This window comes from Falco peregrinus, chromosome 10 (genome assembly GCF_023634155.1).
Source record: "Falco peregrinus isolate bFalPer1 chromosome 10, bFalPer1.pri, whole genome shotgun sequence".
NCBI classification, from domain to species: Eukaryota; Metazoa; Chordata; class Aves; order Falconiformes; family Falconidae; genus Falco; species Falco peregrinus.
This window is the reverse complement of record NC_073730.1, coordinates 16354255-16375358: the sequence shown is the minus strand read 5'-3', so window position 1 is coordinate 16375358 and position 21104 is coordinate 16354255. Positions and strand designations below refer to the sequence as shown.

General features: G+C 38.5%; 2 protein-coding genes across 11 annotated transcripts in view; one reads left to right on the top strand and one right to left on the bottom strand.

Annotated features, from left to right (window-relative positions):
• FNBP1L (formin binding protein 1 like) overlaps positions 1–15031 on the top strand; it is a 59493-nt gene extending 44462 nt beyond the window's left edge. For 2 of the 4 annotated variants that reach the window (XM_055815547.1, XM_055815548.1), the window contains 7 exons: positions 312–458; positions 1259–1462; positions 9119–9228; positions 9829–9961; positions 10437–10531; positions 10995–11143; positions 11529–15031. In XM_055815547.1, the coding sequence (XP_055671522.1) occupies positions 312–458; positions 1259–1462; positions 9119–9228; positions 9829–9961; positions 10437–10531; positions 10995–11143; positions 11529–11707 (1017 nt within the window). In that variant the 3' untranslated portion in view covers positions 11708–15031. Of the gene's footprint in view, positions 1–311; positions 459–1258; positions 1463–3816; positions 3976–7210; positions 7226–9118; positions 9229–9828; positions 9962–10436; positions 10532–10994; positions 11144–11528 lie in introns of all 4 variants that reach the window. The other 2 variants (XM_055815550.1, XM_055815546.1) reach the window with 2 other exon arrangements.
• The window catches only part of BCAR3 (BCAR3 adaptor protein, NSP family member), a 116248-nt gene continuing 109675 nt past the window's right edge, over positions 14532–21104 (bottom strand). For all 7 annotated transcript variants that reach the window (XM_055815540.1, XM_055815539.1, XM_055815541.1 and 4 more), the window contains 6 exons: positions 19483–19598; positions 18496–18667; positions 18197–18320; positions 17163–17375; positions 16191–16357; positions 14532–15708 (listed from right to left, as the gene is read on the bottom strand). In XM_055815540.1, coding sequence (XP_055671515.1) covers positions 15682–15708; positions 16191–16357; positions 17163–17375; positions 18197–18320; positions 18496–18667; positions 19483–19598 — 819 coding nt within the window. In that variant the 3' untranslated portion in view covers positions 14532–15681. The remainder of the gene's footprint in view (positions 15709–16190; positions 16358–17162; positions 17376–18196; positions 18321–18495; positions 18668–19482; positions 19599–21104) is intronic.

Here is a 21104-nt window from a genome sequence, read left to right as displayed (position 1 = left end):
AAACTAAACAGGTGGCTGTAGACACTGTACACATGCTTTAAAAAGGAATAAGGAAATGAAAGCCCAACCCTTTACATAATTTTTAAAAATCGGAGAGTATCAATGTTTCATAATTACTGTTCTGGGCTTCTTAAGTCTATGTCTGAAAGGACTTGATTATTTAAATTACATTCTGTTTTGTTAAGAAAATAAAAATACTGGGAAAGCACAGTAATTCTGTACTACACTGTGGTAACCACAATAACTGTATACATCAGGATCAAGGGAAAAAAATTGCAAATAAAAGCTTTATTTTATCTTTATGCTTGCAGCAACTTCAAGAAATGGATGAAAGAAGGACTATCAAACTCAGTGAATGCTACAAAGGCTTTGCTGACTCTGAGCGCAAGGTTATTCCAATTATCTCTAAATGTTTAGAAGGGATGATCCTTGCAGCAAAATCAGTTGATGAACATAGAGTAAGTAGAACTGAGCAATTTAAATGTGCATGAGCAGTTTAACTGATATGGAAGCTGTGGAGAGAGGAAAGACGGACTTAAACCTGTACATTATCTTTCTGTTGTCAAATATTTGTCTGCTTCAAAAGTGTTGTGACTTCAGTTTTCGCCTAAATGGTCACGTCCACTTTCGGTGTCTGTTCTCTTCTGTGTCTGTTTGCTTTCTTATTATCTGAAGATCTTGACGCTTTCTCCCTGTACGTGATTTTGGACACGTTGTTCTCATTGTGCTGAAACATCCAGGAATACCAGCATGGCTGGTATTTTCTCCAGTGTGTAGCATTAAATGATGTAAAAGGTGTTCAGTTAACAAAAATACCATTCTATGTCATGTTTGCAGCTATTGATGCTTCTTTCTTATTCTTTCTAATATGGGTTCTTCCTTACTACATCTTACTACATCTGGTTTCTTAGTTTTATCTTTGTTTCAGTGCTCACGGTGAAGGATTAGAAGGTGTAGTAGTAGTTTGGTCCTACATCATGTCTCGTTTTAAATTTGTGATGACCCTTGGGGAGTATTTGCTGGATTCTGAATAGCAGGGTATGCTTTGACTTACGCTCACAGTTAACACTGCTGAGAAAAAACCATACATTATCTTAACTGCATCTGTCCAAAAGCATGCATCCCGAGTGCTCTCCTGCTTCCCATCTGTGCCTCTCTGCAATTAAAGGGAAAATTTGTGTTTGTGTGTTTTTCTGTCTCTGGTTCTTGAAGGTTTTGCTTGTTTTGCTTTTTAAACTCCTTAATGTCCTATGTTTAGGACTCTCAGCTAGTGATAGACTGCTTCAAATCCGGTTTTGAACCTCCTGGAGATTTTCCATTTGAAGATTACAGTCAGAATATTTACAGAACTATCTCTGATGGAACCATCAGTACACCAAAGCAGGAAGGAATGAGAATTGATTCAAAAACTACAGTGGGCAAGGCTAAAGGAAAGCTGTGGCTGTTTGGAAAGAAGCCAAAGGTAACAATTAAGAAATTACTATTTGGAAAATGAAAATGTGAAGATTTAGAGTGCATGGAAGCAGCGCTTTATTTATTTTAAAATAACCTACCCCTTCCCTGCCACTCTTTTAAAATAAATGTAAAGGAGATCTGAAGGTTTGAGTAGGATTGGATACTTTCTGTATTAAAAATCAAGTTCTCATTGCGGGAAGTTTTCCAATTTTTCTTCTAGTGATCTGTGTCTGGGAATGTTCTTAATAGTTATTTGGGAGAAGTAGCTTCCCGTTTCTGTAATGTATATGTTTCTGTAAAGGGTTCTTGCAGTTGCATAGAAAAGGTGCTAGTTGTGCATGTAAAAATAAGGGGAGGGGGGAGTATGCTTTGGATTCAGGCAGACTTCAGATCTCTCTGCTGTACTACAAAGAGCCAACCCCCTTCCAAATGTCACATTTTGTGGATGTTTATATATAGGAGCGTTACATAGATTCTTTGTTACACCTGCTGCTAATTTTGAAAACTTCTGAGATTTGCCTTAAAACATGAAAAATTTCTAATGCCTCATTGATAAAACATGCTGTTGAAGCTCCATACAGGTAAATGTCCCAGAAGAAATATTATTATGACATAGGAAAATATAGTCCTATGCTCAAGAAAAAATTGTAAGCAGAGAAATTACTCCTTTCTTGTATTATTATCAGTTAACACTTTCTGTGCAAGATGGCTTCATAGATCAACGATTATCAATACATGCATTAGCTATCTAAATGAATAATGAAGCATATACATATTTAATTTTTATGCTTAGTATTTATTTAGTATTGGAGCATATCAATGAGTCATTGTAATGATTCCCACAAATTTCTGAGGTTATTTTAGTGCTCCAAGTCAGTTTCTGCCATTTATTATAGGAAACTATTCTTAAAGCTTGCTAGTGGTAGGACTTACTTTCCACTTGATAGTATTCCAAGAAAGCAGACCTTTACAGAAAGAAAGGATATAGCTGATTCTTTATTCCCTCCTCAGTATACTATGTAATTGCAGCTGTGTGTTAAAATAAAAAGTGACTGTTTACTTTTCATGCAGTATAATGATTGATAATAGTTTAAATACATTATTTCATTAGCATATTTATTGCGTTTGGCTGCAGAGGTGGATGAGATTCAGCCTGTTCTGAAACTAGATCGCGATTACCAGTTTGACAAGACATCTTGCCAAGAATTTTGGAGAGGGAAGCTATGAAAATCTGCATTGGTTTTCAATCTGGACCTTGGCATTTACTGTGGTTTGAAGAAATTCCCTAGTATGACGACAGCTGAAGAAAGCTGACAGGACTTCCCCTACTCTTCCTTCTCCCCAGTTCATTCAGTTTTTTATGTAGCATTCAGAGTCAGCCCTACTGTTTACTGTATAGAATTACAGATATCACATGTGTGTATACATGCTACATGTCTCCCTTAAGGACCTTGAGGAAATGGAAGATTATGACCCTTTTTTTCACCTGTTTTTAGGGAGGATGGGGGGGTACTCTACAAAACAGCAGCTGGGAGCCACATACTTATCAGGAGATACATATTTAATTCCAAATATTCTTTACCGATTTTAAAAGATAATCTTAAATTTGCTAATATAAAAATAATGCTGATTTATTGTAGCTGGGGTATTCATGGTGGCCTTCGGGCTTTCATTTAGCTGAATCTGTGGCTGGTCTTGACTTCCAGATAGGCATTTACTATTTTTGGTGTTGTGAAAGACAGAAAAGTCTTTTGGAAAGGGAATGAGTTGTGCAGTAGAGGAAATAGTACCGAAAAATTGAACTGGGAAAAAATCAGAGACCCCCAAAAAATGAGAGAAGCAATTTTTAAAAAGGGGAGGAAGGAAGTGGAGGGAGTTCTCCTGATGACGTTAATGCCACGCAGCCATGGTGTCAGTCCAGCTTGACTACAGAGATGGAGTATACTTTTTTAGTCATTCTCCACAGATGTACCTAATATTTTTATTTTAGCACACCTGGTAGGGTGTAGGAAGAAACAGTGCAGGAATGCACAGGCTTCCAGAATGGCTGTTAGTTACAGCAGAACTTTGTGTTTTAATAAAAGAGACAAGCAACTTTGCGATCTCGTTAGGATCTTGAGGAAGTGTTGAGTCTAAAGCTTTTTTGCGTATTCCTTCATTCTCTGCAGCAACCTGTAACTCTGAAGATTAATTAATGACAGAAACCTTTAAAACCAATACAGTTGTAGTATAAATGTGTCTGGAACGTTACAAGCTGTTTCTGTGTTGGATGGAAATTTTATTTTTGTAAGACAGAATTTTCATTTTAAAATCACTTTTGAACATTTGGCTTATTTATTGCTTTCTTTATTTCCACATTAGCCACAATCCCCACCCCTAACCCCTACTAGTTTATACACATCCAGTACTCCTAATGGGTCCCAGTATCCCATATTCTCCATTGAACCAGTGCATTATTGCATGAGTGACATAAAAACAGGGAAGCCCAGAATTCCTTCTTTCAGAAGCCTCAAAAGAGGGGTAAGTTTGATAACAAGTTGAAATGCATGATGGGCTATGAACAGTGTGTTTGTGATGTGGCTTTTCTAATGCTCTTCACCCTCATTATAAGGCTTACTTTGTTAAAAGTAACACTTCAGCTGTAAGGTCACTTTTAGGATACTTTGTTTCACAGCGTACAGAAGTTACCCACCGGTTAAAAAAAAAAAAAAAAAGAAGACAGGACTCTTCATGGCATTTCAAATGCTTGTGCCTAAAAGCAAGGTGTTATAAAGAGGGTGCTCAGCATGTGTTTGATACCTTTCTTCATTGTTGTTCACATTCACAAATGTTTTCCTACCATCATGTAACATTTTTGCAGTAATTTATCATTGGGTATATAGTCGCAACAAAAAAATCTTAACAAATCGGATGTCTTTATTTGCTGACTTTTAATTTAAATAGTAGTAGTTGATTACAAGACACTGAACTGAAAAGGGAGAAATTTCATTTCTTTTGTACATCAAATGCTATATAGCACATGGTGCTTGCAGATTTCGAAATATTGACTTCTGAAACATTACAATTTTAATGCATTTTCTGATTAATAAATTGTTCTTGTTTGTCCAAGGTTCTTTTGGGTAAAATTATTGAAAATTTATTACCAAACGCCACCTTCTGAGATTTATCAATTCGTTTACTAATTTATAGTGGCATATTCTGCAAACAGAATTTGTTTGGAAAGCAACAAAAGGGAAATGTTAAGTGGTTTCCTAGCAACATTTATAGTACTAGTGATAAATGTACTGGCACTTTCCTCTTACATCGGTGAAGCATAGGCTGCCCAGTTTATGTACTTCTAAAGATATTTATTGATCCAGATAATGAGATAATTGGATGCATTTAATTATATCTAATTCACAATTTTCTGATATTTGTAAATAATATTGACTTGCTGTCTCATGTGCATCAAGAATGGTTGACTGCTGTTGACATAATGGGGAGATCAAAGTACAGCAATGTTATATTGCAGTAAAGTTACGATTTAGAGGTTCCCTTGCTGTCATTATGAAATATGAGTTACACTTAGAACTTACATCTTTAAGTCATATTGTGGCATCTTATTTCAGGCTTCCAGATATCTTGGAAACACCCTTTCTACCATCACCGTAATTTATTTTTTTTTTTTTAAATTCTTGTGCTCTATTTAGGAGGACAGGTTTTCTTTTCCCCTTCTGAGTCACTTACATCATCATTTGTTCTGGTTATGAAGATAATGTTCCTTCTTTAGTACTGGGTGAGGAACTGACTGGATTAGATGGTTGTCGAAGTGCCACAGGTCTTGGTTACACCTCCTTTTTGTTGCTCACTGAATGTATCAACTCCTGGCTCACAATCAACACCTTGTAGTATCAGTAGTTCTAGAACCTGTTACTGAAGCAAAAGATCATCTAACAACTACAGAGTGCTAATGGAAAATGAAACCATATTCTTAATTATTTTTTCTATTCTTACAGTTCACTGTTCACATTGTAAAAGTGAATGAATTTAATATAAAATAATATTGCCTAAAATTAGCAAGGATCACTAGTGCCCTACAAATCTAGATTAACTTGGATATCTCACAGTATTGAAGTTAAGCTCTGTAAATCTTAAGGATGAACATTTAATTTTTATATATTTTGAAATCCCTCGCAAGCATTTTAGGACAACATATTATCACATATTAAGTGCCTTTTCAACTTAAATATATACTTCAATTTTAATAGCTTTGGGGTTTTATCATCTTACCAGTCTTATATTTAGCGTCTATCTTGATTCAGTGCTTAGTAGCTGCTAGTACATGATGCTGGTTTCCACAGTTTTGTCCCTGGAAAATGATGTCCAAATGATATTGACATGCAGAACTACCAAATGGTATTAATTAGCTTCTGCTTCTGCCAAGGTGTATCCCTGAGCTGGCATCTATCGGGCAGTAAGCATGCTGGACATCCTGTTTTATGTGCCCCATACAAGATTTCACTCAAGGCACTGGAGGTCACAAAACCAGGCTGCCCTGCACTTCATGCATTGCATCTGCTTACCGTGATGTGCGCTGAAGGTGGCAGCAGCTCTAGAATCGGTTATTGAAAAAAGGCTTTAAGTACGGGCAGGTGTAACTTGCTGTGTTAGCACTGCTATCACATGCTGCTTATTGTCTGTTGAAATCTCAGCATTTCCAGGTAGTGTTAGTGCTTATGAGAGGTCTTTGCTTAATGCCACTTGATAAATAAATAGATGCATCATCAACAGTGACAGGTAAACCTTACCTGTGTTTCCTTGGAAGACCCTTTCTAAAGGGAACAAGAAGTTTGTTCTGTAGCCATTTTACGTCTCTGGACTTCACTGGGGTTTCTACCACGGTATCGTTTGTGAAGGTGCTTTACTTTTCTTATTGCTGGAAATATCCTAATTTTGTGTGTGTGCCCCAGTCAACAGCCTTAATGATTGCTGAGGGTCATAAATTACATTGGAGGTACCTGTCTTCTAAATTGCTTGATGTTTCTCTGGAAACGGTTATCTGAAGTCACTGAAAGCATGGTAGATCTTGAGAAGGCTGTGGATGTCAAACCCAAGATACAACACCTGGCATCCCATGTTTTATTTGCTTCCCCTAAGGATAAAGTCTTTACTCTTTAAATGTCATTGGTTTTATCTGGACTAAAATATTTCTAGGATAGCAGCAATAACCCAAATGCTGTTTTCAGAAAGTAGAATTACTGACTTCTAAACTTGAAAAAGATCTTTGTTTATTGTTGTGCTACCGTGATAGTGAAGTAAATACATTGTAAAAGTTATGTTTGTAAAAGTGACAGTAGTGGATTTAACAAATTATTTGCATATGGCTGACCAGTCTTTCATCATCATCAAATTCTGCTATTTTGTGCAGTTGGCTGTGTGTTTCTTCTCCTACGATAGAAGTTATTTAGCATATTATTCAAAACACTGACATTCAAAAGTAGTTTCATGAAGTTGTGTATTAGTATTTCATGAGTTAAACTACCCGTTATCACCTAGTAATTTTTAAAATCAGTAACTTTTAAAGCAGAATTGCACTTCTGATTATTGTATTTTGCTTTTCTTATGTTCATAGTAAAATGCGTTTTTTATAAATTGAAATCTTAATCCTTAAGTAATATTTTAAAGATAGATTTTTTTAGGCATTAATTATTTTAGTAACTAGTCGTTGCACGTGAATAATTTCCCGTTTCTTTCTGTTTTCAAATGAACTGTGCAGTGGTCGGTGAAGATGGTAAGCCCGTGTGCTGATCTGTCTGCTGTACTTCTGCTAAGATAGCATGAAAGTAATCTTTTGAAAAGTGTTGCCATATCATAACTGCTTTAAGTCAGGTGCTGAAATACATCTTCAGATTTTCCACTCATATACACAGTTGTCTTAATCATCCATCCTTAAATGTAAGATAATTAAACTTGTGATCTGGCTGCAACTAAATCTGGGATTTTGGGATTTTAGGGTTGACCAGTATTCATGAGTTGGTCGTGATGGAAATACTTGGTGATTTTTTTGTCAGGAAAATTGTTAAAGCAGCATAGAATAGGTATAGGAAACAATTACAAAACTTGTGTAAAGGAGAAATATTGCAGGGGACATGATCCTTTATGTTTAGACTTGCTAGAAAGACGTTATATTAAATGAAACCCACACGTTAATACTGTTGTTTTGCAGAGTAAACCAGTAAAATTCACAAGACAACCTCTGTTCTTCTGATTATTGCTGTAGGATACTCTGGTTTTACCTGACCTGTAAGGAAGAGCGATACAAGGGATGACTGTCTTTTTGTTTTTGTAGTGTGTTACAGCACCTGAAAGGATTTTAATTACTTTTTTTCCTCCAGAAAGAAACACTGCTGCTTTATTTTGGAAACATTGTATCTTGATTTCCCTCCTTTTATTGTGTCTTGTATTCCCTTCTTAAAAAGCAGCGAGGTTATGATTTTGCAAGTGCAAAAGAACCAAGAGGTTGAGGCGCAAGGAGATCCTAGGAAGGGGGAATTAGAAACTTTGCACCTGAGCCTAAGGCTGCTTGTGTCAGAATCTCGACGGCTGAATTTCTGTCAAGTTTCTTCTTGACAGAAGAAACGCTGTCCAGGCCAGTTCGCCTCCTTGGAGGGTTACTGTGATGGCAAGCGGGTTTCTTGTGCTAAAACCAACTCTCTTAGGCAACAGGACACAAGTAGTGTAACTTAACCTTCTGTCACTAAGACACGTACCATAGTTCCTTCTTAACGTTGTTGGTGTCTGTCACCCTGAGGAGAAGAGTTTTCATAACAAACTCGGAAGATGCATAAAAATTTCTTTCTGTGCTTTTCACACCCAAGTCCTTCCAGTCTGTTTATAATCCTGGCACAAGTTTGCAATCCAACCTTTGCAGGTTTTGGCTTATAACAATAGGTAGTCTTAAGGTTTTTGGAGGGTTTTGTTTGTTTTGAAACACTATTTTTTGTAATGAAAAAGGTGTCCTGGACCATTTGAGCAAGTTTTGATTCAGATTAATAGATTTAAATCAAAATTTTGATGTTATAGAGGCTTTTTCTGTGCTCTATGAACTAGTTTTACTTGAGGTAAAATGCATCAAACAAACATGTAAGTTTTAATTTGTTTTCTAGCAAGATTGCTGAACTTCAGAAAGAGAACTGTAAGAGCACTTTGGAATGAAGATCCAAAATACAGTAATTTTCTTGTGATAGCATCCAAATCACCATAGAACACACACTCCAGAGAAAGAATCAATTACATACCTACCCTACACACATCTTAAATTTTTGTTCTGACTGAAATTGCTCTGTAGTAATTAATTCTGTCCTTTCTAAATCTGTTTTAAGTGCAGTGGATGTAACAGGAGGTACATGGCTCAGCTTTTCAGAAAAGTAATTAAGTCTCCAAGTTTTGAATTAGATCTGTGAGCCGACTGTTACAGAAGGCAGAAAGAACCTTGAATGAATGACTGCGATGTGGCAGCAAGAATGTGCATTTATTCTGTTGCGGTCTTATAGAGCTGTGTGTCGAGTAGAATTTTTAAGAAGGTCCATCTTGCTTCCAGTGAACACTTGTCCATGTGTGGGTATGTCAGCTCAGCTGTCCGGGTGCGTGTCTGTGACTTGTTTAACAGTGGTTCTACTTGCAGGGCCCTGCACTAGAAGACTTCAGCCATCTCCCTCCGGAACAAAGACGCAAGAAACTGCAACAGAGAATCGATGAACTTAACAGAGAACTACAGAAGGAAACAGACCAAAAGTGAGTGCATTTTTTGGATTTTGTCTTGGTTCTCTGGCTGATTCTTTTGAAGAAGAGAAGCCAACAGTGCTCTGAAGCTAGGAGAGAATATACTAGTTCAGGCTATTACACACATCTTAGTGCGTGGTTTATTGCGTGTAGGTTCTGTTGGCATTGCTTCCTCTGCTTTACTGCAATCCACATTTTGATTCTAATATTGCAGAGGAAACATTGGATGTATAAGCATGCACTAAACAAAATAATTAATGTGTAGATCTGTTGAGCAAGAGAGCTGCAACTTCATGCATCAAGAACATTATTAATATTTAGAAAATTGCATATAACAAAACCCATGGGAAACAGTATTTAGACTGGATAGAGAAGTTGACGGAGTCCTTGTGTGCTTGTGCACAACACGGGAAAGGCAAAGTGCTAGGATGACAGAAAGGGGAAAGGATTTAGGTGGGGGGAGGGGGGGGGGGAGCAGTAGTTCCTCACATCTGTGCTCAGAATTGAATCATGGGTCAGGATCTCATGCACATAAACACTATTTTGGCTTTAATGAATCAGTACCGGTGTATGTAACTTCTATAATTATTGCTGGGTTTTGAATGTTTTTAGAGATGCCCTCATAAAGATGAAGGATGTTTATGAAAAAAATCCCCAGATGGGTGATCCAGGCAGTCTGCAACCAAAATTAACTGAAACTATGAGCAACATGGACCGTCTTCGGATGGAAATACACAAGAATGAGGTTAGACTAAAAAAATTCCTTGGAAAATGTAAATTAGTGGTAAAATTGTAGTTTGCCATATGGGTTATAATTATATACAGCACCCAGAAAAACTCCTTGATTTAAGAAAGTGCTCCTGATACGTTTTTTGTGGAGTGCTGTATTTTCAAGTATGTTCATGTAGCTAGAATAAGGATGTACGTTACTAAAGATGTAAACTGTTCGGAAGAATTTCTTATTAGTCACTTATTCTGAAATTGATACATGATTAAAGATTATGTTTTTCCTTAAAACTGGTATGGAGTATAGGCTAAGCATGAGGGATATGTTTATGCTTTGTGTGAAGGAATTGTGAGACTTCACATGTGAATGCAGTCTCTATGTGGCTATGTACTGACAAGTAAACTGTATGCAGTGAAGTGCGTTGTTAAATGGTATTTTTAGGTTTAGAATCAAGTTTTCTTTGACACCAGTATTTATCTTTTTTCTCCCAAAGGCCTGGCTCTCTGAAGTTGAAGGTAAAGTAGCAGCCCGAAGCGACAGGCGGCACAGCAGTGACATCAACCACCTTGTAACACAGGGCAGAGAGAGGTCACTATTCTGTCTCTACTGCTTTTCCTAAGCTAGACTCAGTATGTCTATTTGATAGTTAGCAGTTGGTGATGGTTGTTACTTATCCTCTGAAAGTGTATGTCCTTCTAAAGGAAAATCTTACTGGTTTCGAATCCTAGAGGTCACTTCATGTCATTATGGTAACGTAAAAAAAAATGGCGAGTCTAACTGAAACACCCTAAACAGCAGTGCCTTTTAGAACTGTCTTACTCTGTTGCATAAAGCTCACCAGTCTTCTACGGAGACAGGTATGTCAAATTTGTGTTTGTTTTTGTAGCAGAATTCAGTGAGGCCTTTGCTAGATCAGTGTTTTCAGACTGTTACCTCCAGCAGTAAATATAAAACCTGCTCACAGGCGTTGCCGGAGCGATATCCACGGATGTTCTGAGTTTTAGAGCCAGGAACTCTGGAGCGTCCTCACACCGCAATCATTGCGTTTCAGCCCCGAAGGGAGTTACACGGATGATGCAAACCAGGAAGTGCGAGGCCCGCCACAGCAACATGCACATCCCAATGAGTTTGACGATGAGTTTGAAGATGACGATCCATTACCAGCTATAGGACATTGCAAGGCCATATATCCGTTTGATGGTAAGGTTAACAACATGCACGGTGATTCCTTGACTATACAGCATGGATTGTTTGTTCTAGAGAAGACAGGTAAAATGACTTCAAGTAAATGAACTGTATGAGCAACTAGTTGCTTTTAAGATCAGTGGAAATACTTTATAAGTCACTTGAATTCATGGGCGGTACTTCTGTGCTGTTTTAAGATAAATACTAGCACAGCTATTGGCAAATATTTAGCTTTGCAGATTGGGCTAGGCTTTTGTCTGTAAGCCTGTCTGACCATATGTTCTCGTGCACAGATTTTTCGTTCTTCCTGTTTATATACAATCTGGAAACTATGCCCTGGGAAAAAGATGACTTGAAATTCTGTCGGAACATTGAGCCTTCTTTGCCTCGTTTTTCCCAGGTCACAATGAAGGCACTCTAGCAATGAAAGAAGGAGAAATTTTGTACATCATCGAGGAGGACAAAGGAGATGGGTGGACGAGAGCTCGAAGACATAACGGAGAGGAAGGCTATGTGCCAACATCATATATAGATGTAACGCTAGAGAAAAACAGCAAAGGTGCAGTAACCTATATCTAACAGTAAACTGGCAGCTTTCGGTTGTACATTCCCCAGGGAAAATAGCAGAAAAACCAGGAAGTTACACAGGTTCACGGAAAGCATTAGAATGTCAGAAGTCAGCAATAGTCTGTTGTTTGCAATGTGAGTTTGCTATAGTTTTTTTCAGAGATGGCCACATTAAATTATGCATCTGACACTGGTCTGTAATTTTGACCAGTATCTTCTTTGTTTAACTGATCTAGGTGCTTCTGCTTTACAAAGCACTAAATTCCATTCAACTATTAAACTGGAAAAGACCAAGATTCTTGCTTGTTCTATAGAATACCTTGGTTTTATAGAGAACTGAAAAAAATACTTAGTTTTAGAGATAAATCTCTTAAGATTTACTCTTCCCACTTTTATGACTTAAACTACATGCTTAAAACAGAGGGTTTTTTCCTCTAGTAACTAACTGAACTCAGTTACTGAAAATTATTAATTTCCTTCCTTAGCAAATACTTGGCAGCTTTCACTTCTTAAACAGGAAAATGTTTTCTGATTCTGAAAGCTCAACAAAAACACTCAGGAAAAAACATTATGATTAAGGACAGAAAGTCTGCTGACCTGCCTCTCCTTCCTTTTTAGTACCTGTAATGTAGAACGTTGTGTATTGGACACAGCTTCGTCGTTTTGTTTTAACTCTAGGCACCCTGAACAAACAAAAAAAAGAGATCACGTGCAATGCTTGATGTTTTACTGAGACCTGTGAAAAGGGAATGATTTCCGTATTCTTAATCTGTGCCTGTAAGCTAAGTCGTTGAATTGCGTCATGTTTAGTTTGAAATCGAGGTCTTAAATGTACAGTAATTCCCCTCACTGTTAAATCACTGAGGATTGGAAGCTGTGTTGCACTACTTGATGACTAGAAAAACAGCTGATGTAAAAGTTGTGGCCCGTGTTTCTAATGAGTTTGTGGAATTAGGTACAAAGCTAATGTACAGCCACCGAGAATGGCCTGTTAGAACTGAGCACGCTTCTCTGTCTTCTAAAGGCCTTCAGTAACTTTGTTCTTTTCTTTTTCCTCTTGGACTGCAGGTTCCTGAAGCGGGTTTCTGAGAAAATGGGCGAGATCTTGAAGGAGGTTACATGCAGCTGCTGGGGGGTGGGTGGGGGTGGGGTACTAGACGGGGAGGCCCAAGGGGAAAAGCTAGTTGCATGAATGCATGCAGACATACATTTAGTCACTAACATCTTAGCATCTCCATACATAGGTAAAGATGTATTACAAATTCTTCCATTTGTGCAGGAAAATATAGAGTTCCATTACCAGAGTTAAAAGGCTACTGCTCCTAAAATTGCTTTGTTTTTATTGTCCTAGGTTGTCCCAGATGCACAAACTGGTTTTTAGCTTGTGCTGTGTTTTGGTTATCCCAGTTACGCTCCTTTCCAACTCATTTTAATTGGCGGTCATTTAGAACCATGTGTCAGTTGTCAGTCTGCCTGTGCCACCTCCATGCTCGCCGTTAACCTCCTGCATGCCTAGGCCAGTCAGGCATGTCTGCGTAACACTTTGCCATCATTGCTTGTCTTATTTTGTAACAAATCATTTTCTTTAAGTATCTTCAGCACTAGAGTTTCATCCCAGTATCCATGTATGCTGCTATAACTATACCACTGCAACCATCATTACATTCCAGTTTTTGGCATAACTGATAAGAGACCGTAATGTGTTTGTGTTGATTTGGGGAAATGATCCATCTCAGCTCTAGCCTACAATGCAGTCGAGAGAAACTCCTAGAACTGTGGTCCATCTTCGGCACTTCAGTAACCTGTCGGGAGCACTGAAAACCTGGAACAGAACCACCACCACAGAGATTCACCACTGCAAGCTAATGACTGTTTTCAGAAGTCAACCACTTGCCATTCAAATGCTGCCTTAAACTAGAGTGCCTAAACCTGTTGTTTGCCAACACTACCACTTACAGTATCCCACAAAGGGCTTTGTGTCTCAGCTCTTTTCACAGCGCTGCAGCTGCTGAGGTAGCCACGGTAGGTGTTTTCTAGAGCTCTACTTTACTGGATACATGGTGCATCGTGAATTTTATACATTGAAACGTGTATCTCTTCATTTGACTTCAATATTTTTTTTAAATATTTTTATGGAAACTGTCTTTTAGTTTTTCACTATGAAGTTCCAATTTTAATTACTGCAGTGCTAGTCCATTTCTGGGTGATGCTTCATTGTATGGACCAGTTGAAATTCAAGTGATACTTCGTAATGATCTATGTGCACTTTTACTTGTAAACAATTGAAATTTGCATATGTTTATACGTGTAAATATAGTTGTCTGCAGTGCCCCTATGGCTTATGTTGTCTTGCCTCCCATTTGTGGTCCTATTAATAAGTACATCATATCTGATTTAATAGGGTGATAAGAATTAGACTGGAAATGTTGGGGGGAGGGATACTTGTATCAAGCAAGCTTGTCAACCCAGCCACCTGCTGTTTGGGGAAATGAAATAATAATCAAAACATCCTGTTTTTCTGGGGTCTGAAGCAATATTTGGATGCAGCGGTGCTGGATTCTTTTTCATTTCAGTGTTATTAGGAACTGTACTACAAGTAAATCTGAATTTGAGTGACTTGTGTAGAGGTTTATTCCTTTTGTTATGTATACCACTATTACACAGCTTGACCTAGTGTATTATGGGGGCTATTAAACTCTAAATTTTAGATTTTTGGAGCTTGTATACAGGGTTATTTATATAATAATGTGACATTACTCAATACTGACAAAACTACTTAGGTAGTTTTTTGGGTTTGGGGTATTTTGGGGGTTTGGTGGGCTTTTTTTTGTTGGGGGGGTTGGTTTTTTTTGGTTGTTTTTTTTTTTTTTTATCTAGTGCTTTTTTATTTTAAAAAGTTAGAGGAAAAGGAGGAAATGTGATCTGTGTATTTTCTGCTAAAGGGCCTGCGGTTTGCCTGGCTAACAGCCTTGCAGGTCAGTAATAACACTTCCTGGTAAAGGACTAAATGTTCTTGTCACGCTACTGTTTTTGTTTTTCTGAAACCAGGATTTGCTTCCTTTGGAGGCAGGTTGCTTTCATGAGGGATAGTGCAACTTGTATGAGGGTTATTAAACATAGGAAAAAAACCATTTGTACTTGCACAGCTAGTTATAAGTCACTTATTCTAAAATTCTGAATGTGAGTTGTCTTAAAGAATCTTACATTTTCCAGTAATTTTTAATCCTTTTTGTGCACATGTTGATTTCCTAAATGTTAAATGCTTTGTTTAAAGATAGTGTTCTCTGTTGAGAATATTTTCCTGGAATAAAAAAAATCTTTTCATGGTCTAAATAATTAGCTTCCCTGATTGTCTTCTGTTAAGAAAGACAAAGAGACTTACCTCTTCTTACGGTGGCAGCACCTCTGCGATGGTTGTAGATGGGTGGAGCAGATACTACCGTGTTGGTTTTGTCATTAGCTTGCTCAAATACTTTCAAATGCTGTAAATACCATCTCACTGCAGAAATAGGCTTACTGACAACGAATACGTGCAGCTCTAATCATAGTTCTTGCTTAAAAATTCATACAACTTCTGAGGATAACGCTTGTACACCAGTTCTGTGTGTGACAAAGTGGACTTTGCTGCTCAACACCATGCACGCTGGTTTCCTATGAAAAGCGCTAACAGCTTATGCTTTGCCTTCATCCAAAGGAAAAAAAAAATACTACTTACCACAGTGATTCACCTCAGTAAATGAAGCAAGTTTTAATATATACGTACACCCACATTTACTCATATCTGAAAGCATTTTAATTCTCTGGATTGTTTGTTCTTGCCATTTCATCATTCATTCCTGGCCCCGTAGCTGTTGCGCAGATTCCAGCAAAAGCCAAAGTACTACAGATGTTGTCTTAAAAAAAACCAACCGTAAGTTGTCCCAACACATATAGAACTAATTTTCTACTTTCATAGGTGCCTGGGATATTTGAGCCTTCTGTTGTGGTCACAGATACAGGATCATTTCTGCAACCTGCAAATATGCAAACTATTTTGCATAAAGATACACTTTAATTCACAATTCTATGTACAATGTTTTATATTCATTAAAGGAATATTGTACAACAAATTTTCTGCAATGTCACATACTGAATCTACCATTTTATATACACTGTTTGCTTCATTTTAATATTAAGATGCCAATGCCCTTACTCCTAGGCATTATCAAAACCTGGGGAAAATTCTGGGGAAATACAAAAAGCTGTAAGACTATCTTACAGGGATAACCTAACTGTTTAAGGGGATCATTAAATGACATGGTGACACAGTAAATAAATAATTTGTTTAGAAATCAGTAGTTTTAAAACAAGTGTGCATTGTGCAGTTAAAAGTTCTAAACATCTTGTGAAATGCAAGAAGTTTGTGCAGTATCAAATTGCCAAGAGAAAGCTAAGGTTATTTCAAGTATATAATTTAAATAGTGTTTAGAAAGTCCTATATACTTAATTGTTCCACCTGCTTCACTAGAGGAGGTTCCAGTTTTCGGGAAAGTGCAGTTAAAATCTGGCTGAATTTCTCGTATCTTTCATTTTGATTAACTTGTGCTCCTTTGCTGCCCCAGAGCAATCTCATTTGAAATTCTGTCTTGAAGATTTCACTCATCTCTTCATCTGGCTGGAAACCTAGTAAGCAAGAAGAATCCCACAATATCAGCATCAGGCAAGTTTTTTATTCAGAAGAAATGGCACTTCAACTGTACTCTCTCCAACCCTCCAAAAAAGATAAGCTTAGTCTGCTGGGTTTCTTTTGCACAATGATTTTAACAAGTAAACAGTGAAAATCCTTTCCATCTGTGACTTCCTGATAGCACACAAATGGCTTTAGGGACACTGGGATGGGCGATCCTTTGCTCAAGTCTAACGGTCTAGAATTGTCATTACAACCCAAACTTAAATAGAATTACTGAAGTATACATGCTGCCTGCAGAAATACCTGTATTTCTCTCCCCTCAACTTTTTCACTGCAAGCTTAAAGTATGTTGCTGCTTCCTGGCTGCAAGCTGTCAAGATCTCGATGTTGATCTTGACTGCTGTAAAGAATCTTATTATGAGGGCTGGTGTTTTATTAGCAAAAACCAGAGAAAAATATTTAAACAGAAGACAGGAATTTATCCTTGTTGCTTACTGTACTTCTGTTCAGTTGCTAGAGGGGTCAATGTATGGAGTCGGGAGTATGTTTAGCAAAAGTGTATGCTTGTTGCTTACTGGAGAACTGTAGTGACAAATAATTTACTGTCTGCTTTTAAAGAATATTGACGTTGTCCTCAGGCTGAGTTTCCTGCAGGACATTGGCCACTATCTCAGCTCCCACGAAACGGGGCAAGAATTTCTTGCACTGACTTTCAGTGGCACTTAGAGATCTTATTCTTCAGCCATAACCCACACTTTCTGTTGACGTGCAGCGGTTTTGCCTGCTGGTGCTGCTTACCTTCCAGCATGCGTTCTGCGGTCAGGCTGTACATTTCTGCATTCTGTGCTATCCGACGGGCCGCAGCCAAGTGTTTGAGCATTATTTCACAGCTCTGGTCACTGTTTTCCCACAGGTCCATGCCTTCAAAAACAACAGCTTGTCGCTCCATCAGGGTAATGAGAGGCATCAGCAGTGGCACTGTTACATTGGTCAGTTGAACGCTGCTGGTCTCTGGGATAGAGAGTAACAAACAAAACAGATCATCAGACATTAAGAAAACCTGCTACCTGAAGGAGGTAGTGTAGCTGCAGTGTTCTTTTCCAAGCTGAAAACTACTATTTGTCTTCCATCTTTCAGATTAACAGCTTACCTCAGATATACCTGTCCTACCGGTTTCCAACTAACTAGTTGGGGGAGAAGGCCAAGACAAATTAGTGTTGGAAAACTATTTGCTACAGGAGAAGGCTCTGCTGAATTACAAGTCAGTGGCATAAAGATTTTAAACACATTTAATATCTGGGTCATTCCAGTAAATTCTGAGAGGCTAAAAAGTCTTCCATCCCCACCCATTCTCTCCACCTTGCACCCTTCTTTTGGAGACTACAGCTGCAAAGCATCTGATGTAGGAGCACCTGATGTGGTCAGAGGAAGTATCTGACTAACCTGTTCTTTGTACTGGAGGATTCATCCTCTGATCGACAGGCAAAGCAGATAAAAAAGCAGAATCTGCCAGAAGTAACTCTGCTCTGAGAAAGATGATTTTTTTTCCTGTCCTTGAGGCAAGATGATGGAGTGTTTCAGCTCCACAAAAAGGGAGCATGGGTTTGGGAAGGATCTTCTGTTCTGCATGGGTACGTGCACACCAGCACACGCTGATGTTTGGCTGGCGGAGTGTTGCCTTCTCTTTCATTACACTGCATTTATACAAGTTTACACAGTCCTTTTAACATGTGATGCACAGTTACTGAAACAGCTCTCTCATTTCCCTACGCAGTAAATGAGGAGTGGGAGAGTTAAAAGGCTAAACAGAAACCAGTGTCACTCATACTCACTATTCCACTCATCTTGTCCTTCATGCAAAGCTTTGCTAAATGGCTTCAGCTGTTTTTCATACGTAATGGCAGTTTGGGTATAATGATGCCTTAGAGAGGTCCAGGTTTGTTCTAACCGAGTGACCTGTTCAGACAAAATAGAGAATACCCGTTACTGTCTCCATAGCCGTTCACAGGAAGAGTACACTGCCAGTGATGAAGTTCCTGTTCTGCTGATCTCTTTCGTCTTGAAGAAACTGCATAAATTAAGCCATCCAACTCCTCCATATTTTGCAACATAAAGAGAAACAGATACTTACCTGTGGCATTTCCAGTGCTTTCATAATGGCAGAAAATGCATACAAGTCTCCCAGCGAGTCCTTCAGCTCCACTGCGACCTGGATGATCCTGTTTAATGTTGCTGTTCTATCTTCTAGACTTCCTGTGCAACCCAAGATATCCACAGCTATTCCTATTGCCATGGTATTGTGCCTGTAAGTGAAACAATTCACACTCCTGGTTACAAATTATGACATTTAATAATACATTATGCTGTACACTCATTCAGAGGAGATCAATTCAAAGTTGTATTTCAATATCTTTGTGCACGCAGCGAACTTACTAACATCTCTGTATCAAAAGCAGTAATGGAATTATATGGAATAGATACTGGCTTTGAATTTAATAAATTTTCCTAGGATATTACTACTGTACAAAATTCTGCTCAAGCAACAAATGTACAAACACTTCCAGGAAAATTGCCCCAGTTTCCTTTGTCCTCCACATTCAAATCCTGGGGCCTTCCCCCTAAATTTCAGCAACACAACTACTGAAATCTGAATCAGAAAAACTAGATCAGAGATAGAAGACCTTAATTGTTCCCCCCTTAACTCGTACAGAAAGCTTTGCTAATGATTTTTTACTTTAGTAGATCCTCTAGCCTCTTCCCCACTTGCAGGAGGCTGCTACCTTCAGTCTCTTCGACACACACTTAAATGCTCAGCTACATTATAGGTCCCCTGAACTTCAGTTTACCTGTTTACTTAACAAGTGTTCAGCAGCTCCAAGGACCCTGCTTTCATTACAGTTCCCCTTTTCCTATGTTACATGCATGGAGTTGCCCCATGACCTTAAGGAATTTTTCCTGTGCAAAAAAAGTTAATATGCCACCTCACTAAATTATCTTCTGTAGACATGAATTCAGAAGACGTGCAGGAGAGCATTCTTTGAGGAAATCTGGAGTGCAGCATAGCAATGCTCTGATCTCCTGGCCATCTGCCCTGGAAATGAGTAACAGGAACATTCACCTTTCAATGAGGTCAAGGCGCAGCTGATGTCCGTAAGGCAAGGTAATCAGTTCCAGACCAGAGTTCACTCCCATAATCATCCTCATTTCTTCAGAAACTTCTAGTATCCTCGCCACCTGTCAAGTGCAAAAGCGCACAAGTTTTGAAACCAACTTCAACCAACCAACCCTAGCCACATAGAAGTCCTCCAGGTTAGTGCAGGGGCTACAAAGCCAAGTGCACAGCATGCAACATTAGAATACAGTCATTAAGAGAAACTGAACCTAGGCGCATGCAGCGCCTTACAGAAAGAAACCAATAAAGTGGGAGGGGTTTTTGCATGATTCAGCCATCAGAAAACGTGTAACAGGTGTGACCAAAGTGCTTCGTTGAGCTTCTGCTCTCCACTTCCAGAAGAAGATTCATACACAAGCTCCAGGAAATGTGCTCTCGTGGCCTGACCATCGTCAGGGTGGTGCACTCTGGCCTTAAAGATGTACAAACTCGCTTCGCCGCCTTCATTTCTGAAGAGACAACTGCTCAGAATGTTTTTGGATTATACCACAATGTCCTCATAAGGATTAATTAATAAAAACACTTTAAGGAGGACACTGAATGCTGAGCACTTAATGAAGTTGGTATGTGAAAGCTGACACCCTCACCAATTTGTCTTTCCTTTTTAAATGTACAGTATTAGCTCATGCTTATATCAATAACAATTATATATGCTAATTCTAAGCAAAACCACATTAATATGGTAATGTGAGATTACCTGCTCGTTTAAGGCCCGTATGACACATTTACCAATCTGCGTGCTGTTTTCTGATACACCCATCAGCAGGCTTTCTCGGTTATGAAGAGATGAAAGCAATCTAGGCCACACAACAAGCCTCACCGGTACAAAATCCAGCACTGCAGAGAAACCTGTTTCACTTGTAGAGACACAGGAGGGATGCGAAGCCCCTGGAGACGCCGATTGCTACTCCTTCCTCACAAAGAGCCCTCTCAGGCATGCAAGTGGCAGATACTCTATCACTTACCATATGGGTGCTGCTTTCATTATTAGAAATGTCATTATTTAAAAGGTGAACTGGGCTACTGATGCCACAGAAGACGCATGAACTTTAGCCTTATCACAGATCTCCGTAGGAAGCATTTATTCTGGCCCAGTTCACATGCCAATCTCATTGTATCATGCAGTTCTTATCAGTGCAGTCGGATGCAACCAGTTACCAACGAATGACAGTCACTGCCTCTCAGCAGCACGAGATACAGATAAAATAGATTTCTCTTAATGTCCCAGCTAGTTACTATTCCTGTTCCAAAATCCAAATTCTGTTTCTGTAAAACACTCCAGTGACTTAATTGTACAGGCTCCCACACTTCCAGCAGGCCAGTTTCCTTGGGCCCATTCCAAAGTTTATAGGACTTAAAATAAGTAGACTAATAATGAGCTAATTGACTTTTTTATAGATATATAAATACGCTTACTACTTCTGTAAGGCATGCATATCCTATGCCTTCAAGCAACGTACTCTTCAACAATATATTAAAAGTCATTCTGGTTATTGTTACTAGGTTGAGGTGAATGCTGAAACTAAAATGTCACAGAACACTCTTACTACTCCAGGAACCATAGTAAA